This window comes from Buteo buteo, chromosome 11 (assembly GCF_964188355.1).
Source record: "Buteo buteo chromosome 11, bButBut1.hap1.1, whole genome shotgun sequence".
Taxonomy (NCBI): Eukaryota; Metazoa; Chordata; class Aves; order Accipitriformes; family Accipitridae; genus Buteo; species Buteo buteo.
The window spans coordinates 30,589,289-30,607,469 of record NC_134181.1 but is presented as its reverse complement, the minus strand read 5'-3'; the positions used below and the strand labels follow the sequence as shown (position 1 = coordinate 30,607,469).

Below are 18,181 nucleotides of genomic sequence, written 5' to 3'. Positions count from 1 at the left end.
ACTGTTATAGACAGCTTTAAATTTGAAGTCATCCTAACAGCTGTGAATGGCATCTCATGTGCCCTAGACCTGTTAAGGAAGAAGGTCACCCATTTGCCTTGTCCCTACTGAGTCAAAAGCATCACTAAAATATGCTTGTAAGACCATTCATTAACTGCTTTTCTAGATAATATTTTTTAGCCATATGCTTAAAATGCTGTTCATCACTGATCACCAGTGGAAGGCAGCCCTTTAACATACAATCTTTAACAAAAGCCTATGGAGACAAGAATGGAAGAACTCTCCATAGGTACTGTTCGCCTGTGTGTGCCCAAAATGCTTTAATTTGGGTGTTATTAACATAGAAGAAAATTACGAGATTCTGGGAGGCAAGACTTTGCATAAAAATGGACATTGCCAGGGTAAAATCTGTTTTGTACCATGTTAGAATACATACCTTCTCTCCAGTTATATTTCAGTTGATTGAAGAAAAATATAAAAATAAAACATGTTTAAGGGAATTGGGTCACACTCTCACAATGGACATCTGCTTCTTGTACTTTGCTGCAAATCTTGTGATGTTTGAAGGTTTGTAATTGTTTTTAAAACACAGCTGCTTTCACTAGAATTTTAAAAATGGAGAGAGTCGTGTTACTCTGACAGATCAGTGCTGTGTTATGTGTCTGCCTGCTTGGATCTCAGTTGCCTGAGGTAGTTCCTGAGCTGAGAAAAAGTATGTAAAAAAACTTGGGAATGGACTCCAGCCTCTCTGGGCATATCCAGGACTCATAGGTGAAAGCTGCAGCATATGGAAGTGGCAGCCTCAACTGTCTGCAGCTTCTCTTCTGAAAATACTGCAACTTCTCCAAAGCATGTTGGGGCCACTGTGTCCAAGGGGAATTCCAGCTCTGTTGGCTGTTCAGCTGAAGCTTTTTTAGTTGGTTTGCTGTGATCAAATCACTTGAGGACATTTGGTCTCGGGAGGTGGAGATTTCTACATGGGAGACTGAACTGAGCTGCTGGAATGTATTGCACATTATCCACCAGATGGTTTTCAGCCAGTTTGATTTGACCTGTGTTTGATAGTGATGAAGATATGAAAGTGACATGTTCCTCCAGCATTGCTTACATGAGCCTGCACATCCTGGGTAGCACAGGCAGGCTGTGCTTCTGGCAGCAACAACCCCTGCAGAATGCAACTGAGAGCTTAATTCCCTCTGCGCTCATCTCCTTGGGCACCGTCTGTGCAGCACCAACATCCTCTAGGTCATGCCACTGGCTGGTGTGGATGCAGCTGTCCCAGCTTGTACCATGCAGTGTTTGGTCCATGCCTCCCTTAGGACGCTCTCCTCCTCCCCTCTTTGGAGCCAGCACTCCTGCAGAGTTGCAGCAGCCGTTGTAGAAAGAGCGAGGACCGTGTGTGCACTGATGTTTTATGCTTGCAGGTACATTGTGACCATCTAGCTGGTCGGCAAGTTGCTCTGCATTTCTTGTAGGAGTTGGCGTGGTCTTAGGAGACAGGGAGCTGGCAGGAGCAGCAGCCAGAGGGTCTCTCCACTTGGGTGTTTTTGGTTGGGTTTTTTCTGCTTTAAAATCTGAAGATGGGTTTCAGTTAGGCAGCTGCTCTCAGTCACAGTGTCGTTCAAAGTAATTGACTTTCCATTGGCTTTGGAACTTGGAATAGTGTCTAAATATTGTTGTCAGCTTCATGCTGATTCCTCTCTACTGAGGTTAAAGTCGTTTCATTTATGACCTCAAGCTGGACTTGTGCTTTGCTCCCATGGGAACTAAAAATAATAATTATTTTAAGAATAGGTTCTTAATCACTTCCTTCTTTTGATGCAGTATTTTGTTTAGCATTTTGTAAGAATGTAATAGAAAATGTTTTAAACTATTTGTGTTTTAATTCCAGTTTTAATTGGCTCTTTGAAGATGCAAAGACTGTACAAGAATTAATTACAGTTCCTTTTAGTTTTTTTGTAGAAAAGTGTTTGTTCTTGTTATTCTGAGTGAAGACTCTAAGAGTTTTGTTGCTCTGGCAAACTGTCCAGTCACACAGAGCTATGAAGAGATGAACATTAAGTTGACAGATTTCTTAGTCGAAGGCATGTGGGCATTTTGTCACTGTTGGTGATGCATCAGCATGTTAATCTCCTGTCTCTGAACTGTTAATGTACATATGAAAAACTTAAAAACATGTGCTTTAATCTGGGTTTAGAAGGAATGATAAGGTATGCAATGATTCTGAGGCAGAGCTGGCTGTGCAGTGAACACTGTGAAGGTGATGAGAGTTTGCAGAGATGGAGAAAATATTAAACAGATGGAGATCCACTTTCTGCCCTGACCCGCAGTAGCTGGATAACAGTGAGATAAAATACTTAATTTGGAGATCTTTCCATAAACTGAAATAGTCTTGAAACTTAGAAGTGGGGTTTTGGGAGATGTGTTTCAAAGAGTGGCATATGGGTGCACTGGTGCAAAAAAAAAAAAAAAAATTCAGAAGAGCTGTCATAGACTTCAGTGAGCATACAAAGTGTGGTTGTATTGAGTGTCTTAGAGCCCAGCTACAGAGAATAACACAAGTACATTAATAATTGTTTTTCCTATTCCTTGCTAATAGTTTACATGGTTTACTATTACTTCCAGTCAGTGAAGTTGCTTGCTTCAGCAAGTCTACTTGCCTTAGAGGCAGCCAATGTTCTGTTTTGTGTACCAAATTTTGTTTGTACTTTATTTCTTCTCAAGCACCATAGTCCCAAAGGCTGCAGCAGAGCCTTACAGCATAGCCTGGAGGGCTCAGCATACAGCATACACCCTGAAAGTGCAGTGGGGCATGGACCGTGGTGAACACAGGACTCACAAGCTTGTCACTTGTCTGCTCTCATGCTGCTGTGAATTGTCCTTTTAGCGCAGTTGATATCTGGTCTCTACACCCACTTGCCTGTACGTACAAAAGCATAACAGTTTATTTTTAAAGAGGTTGAGGAGAAAAAAAAAAAAATCTTTTTACTGTCAGGCATCAGCTCACCTGGTGGTGATTTAACCTATTGCTACAACTGTCATTATACATAGTAGTAAAATTGAAAGAGCAGAGCTGGCTTTTCTTTACCTGTCACTTGGCTGAGGTCTGGGATTTGCTCATCTGTTACTGTCACGGTTGTGGGAATACCTGAGTGGTAACAGCAGCGGTGGTGCTAGCAAGGGAGAAAAGAAATGAGGAGCCAAATACTTGAAGTAAATGGTAGTTTAATATCCTACTATTGGCAGCTCTGGCATGCTGGCTTCTTTTGTGTAGGCTGTGAGGACTTTTTACTTGTTTATAGTATTACAAGTTTTATTACAAGTTTTCTTAAAAAAGAGCTGCTGTCGGGAGGTTTCCCAGACCAAGTGGGAAACTGGGAATCAGCAGTTCTCCAGCTTCAGGCCTGCCTCTGCATGGCCTTTGGGCAAGCCAAGGGAAGTGCCTGGCACTTCTGTAGGATGTAGTTTCTATTCTCACAGTGATTTTAGATCTTAAGTGTAAAACGGGGACATTACAGGAAGAATAATTCAACTCTTTGAGTTAATTTGCACTGGATGTGTGATAGCAAATATACAGTGCCCTAGCACAGGCCAGTTCTAGTACGTCTCTCCAGTGCCACAGCGGTTTATGGTAGAAGTCACTCCTGATTGACCAGGTGCTCAGTGATGTTTTCTGAGAGGGCAGAGCGTCTGGAGGTGATGTTGCTCCTGTCACTCATTTGGGTACTCTTCACTACATAAGACCTTAACCTCTTGACCTGATGCTCATAATGTTTCAAGATGAAGCTGTTGCCTTTGCATGTGTTGTCCTACTGATTGCAGTTTGTATTGCTGGTCCGATTCTGTTGTAGCAAGAATGCATGAGCAGCATAAAGAGACGTAAACTAGGAAGATGTATGGCTAAAACCACAAAAAATGAGAGGGAGAACCTGGGATGGGAACAATACCTATACTTAATCTGTGGCTTAAAATTTACTACATTATGAATGTTTCCTACTTCCTCTGCTCTGTCAGTAATATGGATTAATGATTCATAAAGCTGTGTTTTAAGGGCTGGCTAGTTTGTGTTTATACAGTGCTTATTGGAGTCCCTGTTGCTTCTGCCTTCTGACTCCCTCCCACCTCCCAAGATTGTTCATACATAAGCCATTTCTCTTTGCAGCCTTCCTTTTCCTTGGAGAAAAGTTACTATTTCTAGCCTGTTGGTGATCCTTTGTGCCCAGCCGTGTTTACCAGCATTGTAGAATTGGTGGGTGATGGTTTTTCTTGGGCCAGAACTGGCATTTCAGTCTTCTTTTCCAGTGTTACCAGCCTGCAAAATCGAATGAAACTGTAGAAATGAACTTGTGTTGACTTCATCCAGCTCCTTGGCAAAATCCAAGCCAAAACTATATGTGGCCAAATGTGCAAAAACCTCTAGGCCAGGCTTGGGGCTTAATTTTGAGCAATCTTGCTCGCAGTTGATGGAAGCTCATACACTGGTGTTTGAGAAGGTGGGATACTGGCAAGGAGAAAAGCGTGAGTGAAGTGAGTTTCAGTCCTGCTGAAGATGCTTGTGAGACCAATTGTGACAGTTGTTAGCAGGCAGATGAGAACATGAAGGAGTCTTGAAAACTGGACTTGCTTCTGGCACCTAGATCAGTAAGCCGTGGACAGTATATGGCAAAAGTTGTCACTGGCCAAACGTGGCTGCTTGTACTTCTTTCTGTTGACAGTTTGGCAGTTTTAGGGGGATGCTTTGTCTTGAAAGGAGTGGGAAGAGAAAAACTGAAAACAGAATGATCTGTTCTCTGTTTTGTTTCAGTGGAAAGCTGGTTTCTCCAAAATGGAAAAATTTTAAAGGCTTGAAACTTCAGTGGAGAGATAAAATCCGTCTCAATAACGCCATCTGGAGGGCATGGTACATGCAATGTAAGTGTAATGCTCAGTTGCGTGACTTGCTATAAAATACTTTGTGAGAGACTGATATGTAAGAAGCAAGAGAATTTAAATTACCGTCTAATGAAAAGCTCAAAAATCTGCTGAAGGCCCAGATGTCTCAGAGGCTGTCATGGCCCTGCCATTGGATCAGTGTGCTTTCTTGGAGATAGATGTCCACAGAGAGACTGTACTGATCGGTCCAATCACAGCCTGAGATGTCCCCATTTCATGTTGGTTATCTGGAGGGAACCCTGGCTAGATTATTTTTTCACATCTTGCCATTGAAGTGACAGAGCTCTCTGCAGAGCCTGCAGAGGCTAAGCACTCACATTTTCATTCTTGTTTCAGACCTGGAGAAGCGCAAGAATCCAGTGTGCCACTTTGTGACTCCACTGGATGGCTCTGTTGATGTTGATGAACATCGTCGGCCAGAGGTATGTAAAACCTGAGGAACAGACTAATGAGCTCTAGAGTTTATAACAAGATTTTCTAGTCTGCTAGATATGAGAGCAGCATAGCAATTCTTTGCTCTCTTGTCTTTATTTAGAAAGAACCATTAATATAAAGCAGACTGATCCCATTTTTGGAAGTTTATCACATTGAGATGATCAAGGTGCAACCAGAAGGACATTTATTATCTGTGTAACTTATGTCTATATTCTAGTTTAGTGAAGCATAAGTCATAGAAGTGCAATTTGAATAGTTAAGATCTTGACAGCCACTGCTCTCTTCTGGCTGGATATGGCTGAAGTTAGCGGGAAAGAAGAGTGACAACTGTTTTCAAGATTGAATCTAAGTGACCCTGTGAGAGTCTTCTGTATTTTATTTAATTGATAAGGGGTGGTTTCAAGACAACAAGCAATTTCTTTTTCTCTGTCAAGGTAACTTCACAAAAAGAGCAAATATGAGTTTGTGTACTTGCATTTTTGCAGAAAACCAGTGGGGCCCTTGATGTGGCAATATGCGACTCCTATACTGCATAACTCTAGAATAATTTATAACTCAAAGGAGTTCCAGATGAGTTTGTGGAACTGTCTCAGGTTTTTTGAAAGAACAGTGTTGATGTTTGTGCTGAAAGATGACCCTTGAACACAAGAAAGTGGTGTTAATGCTCTCATTACTCTGCTGTCCCCAACTTACACACTGCTGTCTGTGATACATTAAAGACCCACATTGGTCTGATCCTTTTGTTGCTATTAGTATGTAGCCTGCAAGGTCACACTTCTCCTTGAGCTGGACATCAGATTTCTGTTGCTTCATGTCATTCTTAACAGCTTTTGTGTATGTGTGTGCATGCTCATGTAACCTTGTGAAATTTTCTTTGCCTGTTTTATGCAGAACAGGGTATTGTATGCTTTATACATTATATTTTAGTAAATTTATTTTAAAAGGGCTTTTATTTGATTTCTTAGCTATTGGTTATGGTTGAACTGCTGTGGGAGATGCTGACAGTGTAGTCAGACATCATCTCTTGTTTGTTTATTGTAGGAAAGATGAAGTTAGTACTGTCAGATTTGCTCTGTGATAGCTGAACTCTGCAACAGTGTGGACTGCTGATACATGAGCTCAAACAGAATTAACATGCTTTCTTTTGCATTTTTTTTATGCCTGAATATTTGCTTGGAAACTTATTGAACATTCAGCCATTATGTGATTCAGTGTAATTCATGGTATGTGTTTGTGTTCTCAGGCCATTGCAACAGAAGGGAAATACTGGAAGCGAAGAATTGAAATAGTCATCAGGGAATACCACAAGTGGAGAACATACTTCAAGAAAAGGGTCTGTTGGTTTACACAGTGAAAGTAGCTTACTTGAACTTGATCAGTATGTTGTTGCTTTTTGAATTTGATGTCACTTTTGCTAGCAGGCAAAAATGCTTCAAACAGATGATAAGCTAGTACAGGCATACTCATCTGATTAGTCCCACTTAACTAAAAATTGTTGTGCAGCGACTAATTGTCATGATTGAGTCTTAAAAGTTTTGCAAAATCACTACTTCTACTGGCATATACAGGACCTATTCTGACTTTAACATCTGTTTTGTTCTTTTGCAGTTACAGAAACATAAAGATGAAGATCTTTCAAGTTTGGTCAGGGTGGGTAATGCCACTGATAAGTGGCAGCATTTATGCTTGTAGAAGCTGCAATAAGTAACAAAGCTGTAATGTGCAGTATCTTGAATAGATTAAAATCTAAAGACAAGCATCTTGCTTAAGCTTTAATTAAGGTTAGACACCTTAATGTTTCTGTGCCTTAGAGAGCAATGTAAGATTTGTAGCTTAAATTGGATGGAGGAGAGGTTGAATGTAAAGTGCTGTGACAGAAGAAATGAGAATCAGTATTGGGTGCCCAGAAAGATCAATCTCTTTGAGGGCTGGCACACTATTTCATCTTATTACTAAGTCGTAACTGGCACTACTGCCTTGCTTGTGTAACTGGATCTGTGAAGATGTGTGTGCTACATGTTGCAGATCTTCCTGCTGCCCACAACATGGGCAAATAATGTGCCAGGATCCTAAATAAGGCAAAATGTTTAAAGGAACAATGGTATCACCATTTAGTATGCCGCCTAAAGCCATCAAACCTACTTTGGGCATATAAACTGATGATCAGAAACACTGTTCTGATGATTTTTTTTTTCTTTTTTTTTCTTTTTGGAGCTAAGCATAAGTCTGGATCTATTCCAGTTTCAGAAAACTCTCAGCTGTTTTGGCCATGAGCTCCAATGCACCATCATGGTATATTGGTGTAGTTACAGTTACATGTTGGCTCAGCCACAAGATCCTGACTATGTGTGCTTTTAGTCTGCAACGAATGCAAGGCGATGCAATTTAGCCTACCCTGTAGTGAAGGATCGGTAAGCCAAGTCACATTATATTGTGTTTTTCACGGGCTAAAAGTGCCCACAAGAATATCACCATACCTTGTGCAAAGTCAGATTACAATTACACTTAACTACATTTCAGAGACTCAGATACTCTTCACGATAGGAGTTGTTTGCTTTGAGTTTTTGCTGTGCATGTTATTTTTAAATCTTTATTCAAACCATGGGATTGTTAAACTGTAGGTGCAAAAATATTCATACAATCAATGAAACTAGAAAGAGCTGATGAATTTATTTTGTCTTATGTCCTTCTAGTCAGCTTCTGTTTTTTGGGCAAAAACCTTTTCCAGAGTGTTGTGGTATTTTCTGCTGTTGCTCAAATCAGTGAGCTGAAGTTGTTGGTATATTAGAAGTACCACTGATCTGTTCCAGTCCATTTGCATGGCTCCTAAAGGAGAGTTTCTTTCTCTAAAAATGTGATAAATGAAGACTGTTTTTATATATCTGCACCAGACTGCTTTAGCATTGTCTAGGCAGCCTGACTTTTCTTCTTTTCCTTTGGCAGGATGATGATGTGGTTCTCTGGCAAAAAAGAAGGTATGGCAGAGAAACCCCTGTCCCTATGGAGGAAGGCAGCCTCTTGGATGCAGATATGCTTATGTCTGAGTTCACCGATACGCTGTTCTCCACACTGTCTTCACATCAGCTGGTTTCCTGGCCAAATTCCAGGGACATAGGTATTTGTTGGCTGTTAGCTATGTTGCAGTGGGAACCTCTAGGTGAAGTCTGGTTTGTTGCTTTGCTTCTCTTCTAGCCTTGCCTAAGAAATGTATCTTGCTTTGCTGACACAGATAAAAATAGGTCAGAGAATGCAGCTGTCTTATGCTTTATAGGTCATGGAATCCCAGTTATTCATGCAAATTTAATTTCTGTCTTAGCTTCTTACGTGCTGCTCCTAGCATTGTCCTCTAATGTTGCTCTGAATAAATCTGTAATGAGCAGTGTTTAGCTTTATCAGTGATGAAGGCATTGTTACTTATCTCAAAGCATATGTGTGTGTGTGTGTGTGTGTGTGTTTTTAAGGGAGTGCATATGTGTTTTTCTTTGGATATGTCCCTTAGAACAAATGCAAGTCACATCTCCTCTAAAAGCCATCCCAAGAGCTATACAGTTCTGTTGAATGCTCTCTAACTGAAGGCTCTGACTGTCTAATGGACAGCAGATGTCTGCTATGCATCATCTTTGCTGCATGGATGTCTAAGCTGTCTGAGCAACTCCAGAGCAACTGTGGTTTACATGAAGTGTACTTGAGGCAAAATGAAATGAATGACCGTTTATTTTAAAATACTGTGCTGTGAGCTGTGGTGGTTCAGGTTGTACTTCCTAGCAAGTTTATGTATTGTGCAGCAGGAGCAGGACAGGAGGTTTGGGAGCAGGAGGCATCCAAACTTGGTAATCCCCAGTTAGAACCTTCAGGTTTCACCTCTTCCATTTTACTAATTGAAAGTTTCATTCTCCAATGGTTTTGATTTCAGAACTGTGCTGTAGTTCTGAAGAAAAGCAGATGCTCAGTTCATTTCAGCAGCAGTTTTTCTGTAAACATCCTGGCCAAGCCTGGCTGTGGAGTGTGTGTTGGTGTTCTAGCCAAATGCTATATTCCTATTGCTGTTACTGTGCAAGTGATGTGAAGCTAATCTAATCTGTCTCCTGAATTTTGCAGCACACTTAGGAAATGCTGACATGATTCAACCAGGGCTTATTCCTCTCCAGCCAAATTTTGATTTTATGGATACTTTTGAGCCTTTTCAGGGTAAGAATCGTATATGTAGTCAATTAATTTCTTTAAAATTGCAGTGATTTATGAACTATTTTTCAACAGAAGATTAAACATTGCAGATATCTACTCTCTTCAGAAGGCAGGAGATTTGAGTGAAAGGTGAAGAACACTTCATATATGTTTTCATTTTTCATTATTTCAAGCAGATGCATATGTGGGTAGACTCCCTTGTTACTGTGACCCCAGTCCTTTACTTACCTGGGTTTGAGAGTCACTTTAGGATTGTTTACTCCAAGGTTTGAACCTGGTTGTTAACTTGCCTTTCAAAAGAATGGCATTTAGACCTTAAGTCATTGAGTAATTAAAGATAGAACATCAGATGTGGACAGGAGAACTCACAGAAATCAGTAAGGTTTTCCCATGTAACACTTCTTAGTGATGAAGTGATTTAACACTTTGTTTGCCTGGGAACTTTTTCTGGTACTTTCAAGAATTACATATGACATTAAACTACTGCTGACAACTTTGATGGTTATGGATCTTCATGGAAGTCAAAAGTCACATCTGTTTGCTGGGCCTGCATGCAGTCTGCATCAGATAAATGAATTTTGTGGGACTGCATTGAGAATCAGCTCTCAGCTATCTGTGTGTAGGTGAACCTTAAGCAGCAGACTGATTTTTATTTTTTTTTTTATTGTACTCAGCTTGCATGAAAGTTGAAGAAGTTTCCCCTGAAGAGATCAATTCCTCTGGAAGACAATTCATTGCTCAGTCAGCAGCAGTTGTATGAAGCAAAAATCTTGTGGTTTCATTATTTGCTAAATAATTTTGATATTCCTGTGAATTTTAGTATCCAGCAATGCTGTATCTTGAGTATGAAAAGTAGAAAATTAATAGGTGACTTCTCATATTTCAGATTTATTCACGCCCAGTCGTTCCAGTAATTATTTCCCTTCTGTGTCTGCTGTCAGCTCAGCTACAACAGACAGCAGCAGCCATTCTTCCCAGGTAAGAGAGGTTCTCAATGTTTAAAACAGCCTTATCTCAGACATGTATGTGCTATGAAGACTCTCAGACATGAGCCATGTCCTTCTCAGAAGGAGTTCAGACAAGAGTTTCAGGGGTCATGTCTGAATCTGTAATATTTTTCTTTTCTGTCAGTCTCCTGTCCTGCCGTCGGGTTCATTGCCCAACACACTTCCAGCAGGGAACATCAATGACGGACTGATTGCTTCCTCAGTACCTGCTCCTGTCATTCCTGATGTTGGCACTGACCAGTGTTCCAGCATTAGAAGTGGGGGATCTTTCATCCAGCCAGCAGACTTCACTCCTGACTCGTCTCTCAGCGGGACACAAACTTTTATGCCGGTGTTTCAAACACCCTTGCCACTGCTTCAACCTGCGACACAACAGCACCAGTCCCCGTTGCCTGCAGTGCCTCTGAATTCTAGCTTAAGCTCTCCGCCAGCTGCATTTGCTGCACCAGAAACCCAGAAGTTTGGCCTCTGTGAATCTACAGTTATCACCCACACAGCTTCTGCTACATTGACCCACAATGCCCCTGCCACCACTTTCAGCCAGAGCCAGAACCTTGTCCTGGCAACACAGCAGCCAGGTGCAGGAGTGCCTTGTAACCTGGCTTTCCAGACTACTGTCCTGCAGGGGCAGCCCCGGCCCCAGCTGCTATCCCAAATGACATTTGCACTCCCCAAAGCTGTTCCTCTGGCCAGTGCTGGGACAAGGCCCAAACAGTCACAAAAAATAGTGCCTGCTCCGAAGCCTGAAACAGTGTCCTTATTGTTAAAGAATGCCTTCATCACCCCAGGTGAGAAGCACTGATGGGGTGATGTTTTTCTTTTCTGAGTGAGACTAGCAGGAGGGAGAGACCTTCTTGCTTTTCTTGATTTACATAATAAGTAAAAATATAGCTTCCTGAGGGTGTCCAAGGAACCCCTGAATCCACTGTTGTGTGGCTACACTGTTTAATGGAATGCTCTGGACTGCTGCAAGGATTGGAAGCAGTTTGGTTGTGAGTGTGAAAAGCTGACTTGCGAAAGAGGGTATCTCCTTGTAAAATTTGTGCTGGGCTGTACAGATGCATCAGCACATGGGATGACTAGATCTCTGTGCTCCTGCCCCATAGAAACCTTGGTTTTGATGTTTAATGCTGTTCTGATGAACTCTGCCCCTCAAAGCATTCAACCGCAGTAGAGGAGAAGATGGTAGGGAGATAGTGTGGGATGGAGAATGGCAGATCTGTCTCTGTCATTGACTCATCTGGTTGCCCTGGACAAGTCAGTATGCCTGCCTGTATGTGATCGCACTGTGTAATACCAGGATACTAGTGTACATCTTTGGATGTATTCTGACTTTTATCTTAGGTGTGCGTGAAACTCTTTGAGACTGAGTACAGTGTTGGCTAGGGAGCAGCTGTTGAAGTGGACCACAGCATTGGACCAGATGGAAGCATGGGAGTGTGCCTCTCATCCACCATCAATGGTCCCTAGCAGGACCACGGTGATAAGAAATCAGCCCTTCCAGTGTGGAAGGGCTAAGAACAGGCAGGGGGAGCTGGAGATCTTTGTCTCAAGCAATCTACAGACTTGTGATGCAGTCAGGAGCATGTGGTTTTCAGTTCAGTGCCTATGAGTGCCTAACTGATATGCTGGGACTTCCACATTGAATATTATTTGGAGCCATTGGCACTGCACAAGGCTAAAAATAGCAAGTGTGAGCAGAGAGAGTTTTGTTTATGGTGGTTCTTGTGGGAAAGCTCAAGGCAAGAGCAGGACAGGCAGTACACTTTTTCTTGGGATTGTTGCACACTGTTTTTAGACTTGTGCTGGCTGGGGACCAAATTGACTTCAGCCACCTGAAGTGTGCAATAATAATCCAAGAAAAACCCTGCCTGGAGGAGTATTGTTAAACAGGCTTTACTAAGGAGTATGTGTGTCTGCCAGGGCCTGGCATTGTGGTTACCCACCAAAAAAAAACCCAACAACAACAAAAAAAAATCACTGTTCAGGAGTAGAACAGACCCAAGGATCTAATTCTGGCATGTCACTGGGAACAAGTTGGCCCATGATTAATAGTGCTAGGTTGTTAATGGCAGTGTTTTGGTCTATAGTACATTATAAAACAAGAGTCCATGTACCTTCAGCAGTTGAGACACGCATTTCTCACCTAGTAAAGCATGATAGGCAACTCTTGTTTTCAGAAAGCTTTTGCTCCTAGCTTTCTTAGTGCTTCTTGGGTTGTTCCTCACCCCATATATTACTTTTCCAATACTTCATCAGTTACTTCTGGACCAAAACAGCAAATGGCTTTGCTTCTCATCCAGATTTAATATTGTTGCTGTTTTTCATTTCTGGCAGTGGCATGTGTTCAGGGATCACTGTGCTCCTAAACTACTGGGATACCAAGCTCAGAGGTCAAATCCAAGATTTTATGTAAAGACTGGAGCTTTATTTTTGGCAATAGAATAAACATCAGAACTTGTAACTAAGGCATTTACGGCTGCCATTTGTGTTCAGGACAAACAAATCATCTCATGACGATAAAACAAATTGCATTATAACCTGTATTAGAAAGAGATGTGTGACATTTGCTGCTCTGTGATATAAAGACTCAAAAATCTGCACAGATTGTTTCATCAGGTGCTAGACTTCACATGGGAAAGAACTCTGCTATCACCACTTCAGGATAAATGTTCTGATTTTGAGAGGAAAGTCTGCAAAAGATACTTGCGTAGGATAGAAACATGAAAAATATAAAGGGGCATCTACATATGTGCTGATTGTTACAGTTACCCAGATGTGGTAAGTCAGAAATACCAAGTTTGTGCTGTAGCATTAATATACTGCTAAGAGCAGGCTATTTAGCTCAATAGAGATGTCTTAAGTCCAGCTGAACGTCAGTGAACAGTGGAAGGGTTGTGATTCCAGCTTTACATCTGGGAATGCTCAGACAAAGAATGAACTCCCTGTATCAGAGTGACAGTGCTCTCTGCCAGATATACCCACACAAGGGCTGACACAAGGTTTGTGCAATCCACAGGCCTTTCTAATAAAGGCTATACAGAAACTTTAGTTGATTCAAAACACAGTTGTTAGTCACAGATAACACAGTAGGGGAGAGGACATCAGATATCCTGCACTGTCTCCCTGTTCTGCTGTGTATGTCCTTCGATACCCTGATGCTAAACTGCAGAGGGGTAGGTTGGCAGCGACTGAGCTACTCTGACACTTATCATACATTATGACTTTATTGGTACAAAGGAGAGCTGAAGCCAATACAGACTAGAATAAAACTGACTAAGTTTGGTTTAGTTTTCTCAAAAAGCATACAGAAGCTGTGTTTTTGCATGATTCTTCCTTTAGTAACAATATAGGATGGTTAGTGATGTTCTCTCTAAAGTCTGGGCAAGAACAATGTCAACATTAATGCCATGCCAATAACTGTACATCTGCATTGGTTAAATTGAGACCTTAACAGATCAGATTTATGTTAGACTAATACCGTAGTGGTGAAAAAAACTTTAGAGCAAGGATCCTGATTCCTGTCATGGGGGCAAGCCTCCTGTACAGACTTTTTCTGAGAATTTTTTCTTACTTTCTCTGTGGAGACAATTGCTGCTATTCACGATTATCTCTAGCTGTCTAACACTGCAGAACTCCTGGTTCTTTAGCCCCTTTTCTGGAATTTTGGTGCTGATTCCCCATCACATTTGGTTGTCTTGTGCTTGTGTGTCATGTAAAGCATCTGTAAAAACAGATAGTGAAAGAAGCTAGTAGAGTGAAGTGGTGAGGAAGATAATTTAATATATACACAAGGAAGCACAAAGTATTGAATATGCATCCTGCAGTTGGTTTCTGTCATTGACCCTTTCTGGGTCAGCAGAGCAAGCCTGAGATCCAAGAAGTATGGACGTGAGAGGAGAGGTGAAGATGATCCTCATTCTGCGAAACCCAGCTCTGATAGAATGAAGACACTTTGCACCTCCCTGATTCACTAGGTACCTCTGTAAATTCACTTTGAAACAGTTACAGTGGTGCTAGAAGCCTCAGAAATAACTGGTGTGTTAGAGTCCTTTGTACTGGATACATGGGACTGAGATTATCAGAAAACTGGTGGCACTTTGTATTGCAATGAAATAGTACCAAATAGGTGCCCATTAATCCATTCCCCTGTTCAATGACACGTTATTTCCTACAAAATAATCTCCAGCTTTTTTTTTTTTTTGTCTCATTAACTATTCTAACTTGTGTTCTTCAGCTGCCTTTCAGGGACAGTCCAGAACTGTGATTGTAACTCCAGCACCTTTAAAAAGAGAGGGGATTTTGACGCCACCCACGTCTCAGTCTAATGTTGCAATTGCACCAGCTGGAATTGTCAGAGTAAGGAGAAGAAAAACAATTTTTTTTTTTTTGTTTTTTAAGGCCTGTTATTTGCAAGTAGTTAGAGCCATAATGTGCTTAGGAGGGTAACTAAATCTCACCTATTACCCAGCATATGCATTTGTGCATTCAGCATTATGTTTGCTTATTTTTAATTTAGCTACTTTATGGGTCTGGAAGCACTATCTAGTCTTCACAGACTGTCTCACAGAACAGTAAGATTATAAAGAGGCATGTATACACAGTACCATGAATGGGGGTGGTTTGTGCTTTTTATTAATCGCACAGAAGCTAGAAGGAGCCCAGGATGCTCACCTTTCCATTTACATATTGGAAAGCATGCCTTGAGTATATGAGTGGGTTTCCCAATACATTGTATGCAGGAAGATGGTAATAGTTTTTAGTATATTATGCTGTTGATGTGTTGTAATACTGCTTTAAGTTATGAAAGGATACTGGTCTCCTGCCAGAAGTCTGACTTCAGTGCCTGCCAATACCTTATATATTCACCCTTGTTTCATGTCATCAGATTGTTAATCATGTATTAATTTGCTACTTTTAGTGAAAGGCAAGGTAACAAATCTCTCTCTCTCTCTTTTTCTCTCCCTCTCCCCCCCTTTCTCCTTTCTCTCATCCCTTCTCTCCCTCTGCCCCTATCCCACCCTTCCTGCTCTCTTTTTCTTTCTCTGTTATTCTCTGTGCTGTTTCTATGCTGTTCCCAGGCTCCCGGGGTGACGGAGTTCCGTAGTAACATTCTGGTTGGTCCACCACAGCGAGCACCAAGTAGTCAACAAACCCAGTCCACAGTCTCACATCTCTTCTCTCCTAGTGTAGTCCAGGATGTGTTGGTGAAAGGAGAGCAAATCCCTTCCCACAGTAGCAGTTCACAAGTTCCCTCACCTACACCTAGTAAGTTAGAAAGCTATAAGCGTTCTCTCTCTCCTACACATGTAAGTGTTTCCATTGGTTAGGCAGGGTGTAAAATGGCCTTGAGGATCCCTGGATAATTTTTGAAGGAAAAGCTTTTTTAGGGCCTTCTACGCTGCAGCTTCGGTTGCATCCAGTTGTTTGCAATTTTTGTCTTAAGCTACTGTGCAGCATTGCCACAAACTGCTATTTTGTGCTTCCTGTAAGTGGCTCCTTTCTAAAAGGATGTACTGTCTTAGTCACCAAGAAATTAAACCTGTTTGAAAGGCGTCTGTGTAGAAAGTGTGGAATACGTTTGTTGTTCAGGATCATAATTTTGATTGGAGGATCTCAGACACAATCCTTGTTAACAGTAGGTAAGTGCAAAGACTCCTTTTGCATGCATGTTGATAGAGCAGCATCTGGGCCGGTTTTAGAGACATATGCTGGTTTTGCTGGTAAGTGGCTTGTAAGTGTTACTACCATCATGTCCCAGACCATTAGACCCTCAAATGGGGGAGTCTAGCAGGACGATGGAATTGCAGCCTACGCGTTCAACATGCCTTTGCTGAAATGTGTGTGTATGTGAAAGGAGTATTACATATCGCTATTTGGGATGCGTTAGCCTTATGCTGTGAAATACTAAGCTTTCCCAGCCATCTTAACATTTTCTAGCATGCGGTTGCTGCATCAATGAGTATAATTTGGTTGCCGACAGCATTTCAGTTCGATTCTGAATAGAAGCTTCTCAGCAGTTACATTTGCTACAGAAAGTTGTTTGTTAATGTGACTTGTCTTTCTTCCTTTATGAAGGCCGAGACTGTCAGAATTCAGGCCAAGCTTCCCCCTGCACCTCTGAGCAGAGCCCCAGTCCACAGTCTCCCCAGAACAGCTGCTCAGGAAAACCTGCCACTGACCCTAATATGGCTGCACTTAAGGTGCGTCTCCTTTCCTTTGAGGTGCTTTTCTTCTTTGCCTTTGTAGCTACTTTTCTGCACTGATGTTTGAGCATGGACTAGAGAGTAACTTGTGCTTCAGGAACAGTGGATTACTTGTGCCTTAGGCTTAGCTTGCACTGCGTCTGTGCTGCTCTGTTCAATTTAAAATGTCAGACTTCAATAATCTGCTCTGCTCCTCAGGGATGGGTCACCAGAGGGGCCAGGTTTAACTGTACCTCTGCAGGTCCTTATGGTCATGACAGCAGTTCCTGCTGTAGGTCACAGAGATGTTATGACAGGTCTCAGTTTACCTGGTCAAAGGTTTCAGTTTTCTAAACCATGGCTTTTTGCGATTGTTCTGTTGGGGATCTTCAGTCTGCAGGGCTCTGGCCATTGCTGGAGGGGGAGTTCTTGGCCTGCTGAGTTACAGGTCTCCAGTGATGCTATGCTGCTCCACAGAGAGCAGCTCCACAGACTCTACAAGTTACAGCTGTAAAACACTTTGAGAATTATTGGGGTAAGAACTTGGCAGTCTAGAGAAAGCATCTGAAAGCTGGCTGTACCTCATACACAAGCTGACCTTGTCAGAACACTTTCTGTGTTGGTATGAGAAACTTATCTGCAAAAAACAACTAATGCATGACAATCAGCTGTAACCCTCTCATTCATTCTGTTGTGAAAGGGAGTGTTGCTTAACCATTTTGCAAGTGCCAACCCCTTTTTGGCTTCTCTGTATACCCTATGAGTTGATGTTGGCTTGATTATTTGCAGGGCAGAAAGGTAAGTTTAAACACTTGCAGCCTGTGATTGCACTCAATTCTAGTTCCGTTGCAGAGAAGATTCAGAAATGCCCCTTGCTGAGCATGCTGCAAGTTGCTCATGAAAGTTTGCAGTTACTTACTTTGCCTAAATGCTCACAATCAGTAGTTGCAGCCTGTTCTTGCTGCTAGAGGACAAGTTAACAAAGGAACAAATTATTAGGACTGGCCAATGGTGGGAAAGTGGCCGCTAGATGGAGGAGTGTCCTTAAAAGTAAGGACACTGCAAAGAGATAGGCTTTATAGCCATTTAAACTCACCTGCTTTGACAGGAATTGCTTTGGATGTGTACTGTTAGTAACTCTTTCTCTAGATGTATGTTCTTTTGCGCCTCTGCATTGTTAGACTAAACAGATCTGTATCTCTGGGTAACGTTTTTTCAGTTTGGCAAAGCACAGAAGGCACTGGAAATCTCAGTTCTGCTCTTGAACCTGCATTTTCTGTGGTTTTGGGCAGCCACTTCACTGCTTTATTACATTGTTTTCCTCCATTATAAAATGGGGTGATGGTGAGCTACTGCTGGAAAGCCTAGCTCTGCCAAGAATGCAAACTCCTTTTTTTTTCCCAAGGATTTTGGTGAAAACAACTTATAAGTTTTTAA

General features: G+C 41.8%; 1 protein-coding gene across 3 annotated transcripts in view; it reads left to right on the top strand.

The window, feature by feature from the left end:
* MLXIP (MLX interacting protein) overlaps positions 1-18,181 on the top strand; it is a 53,945-nt gene that overhangs the window by 22,709 nt on the left and 13,055 nt on the right. For 2 of the 3 annotated variants that reach the window (XR_012652299.1, XM_075041294.1), the window contains exons 2-12: positions 4,805-4,911; positions 5,269-5,354; positions 6,611-6,700; positions 6,976-7,017; positions 8,311-8,482; positions 9,466-9,555; positions 10,439-10,530; positions 10,684-11,347; positions 14,797-14,918; positions 15,641-15,827; positions 16,638-16,762. Coding sequence is in view for 2 of the 3 variants with exons in the window: in XM_075041294.1 (XP_074897395.1) it covers positions 4,805-4,911; positions 5,269-5,354; positions 6,611-6,700; positions 6,976-7,017; positions 8,311-8,482; positions 9,466-9,555; positions 10,439-10,530; positions 10,684-11,347; positions 14,797-14,918; positions 15,641-15,827; positions 16,638-16,762 (1,777 nt within the window). In the remaining variant the exon portion in view is untranslated. The remainder of the gene's footprint in view (positions 1-4,804; positions 4,912-5,268; positions 5,355-6,610; positions 6,701-6,975; positions 7,018-8,310; positions 8,483-9,465; positions 9,556-10,438; positions 10,531-10,683; positions 11,348-14,796; positions 14,919-15,640; positions 15,828-16,637; positions 16,763-18,181) is intronic. The other variant, XM_075041295.1, reaches the window with a different exon arrangement.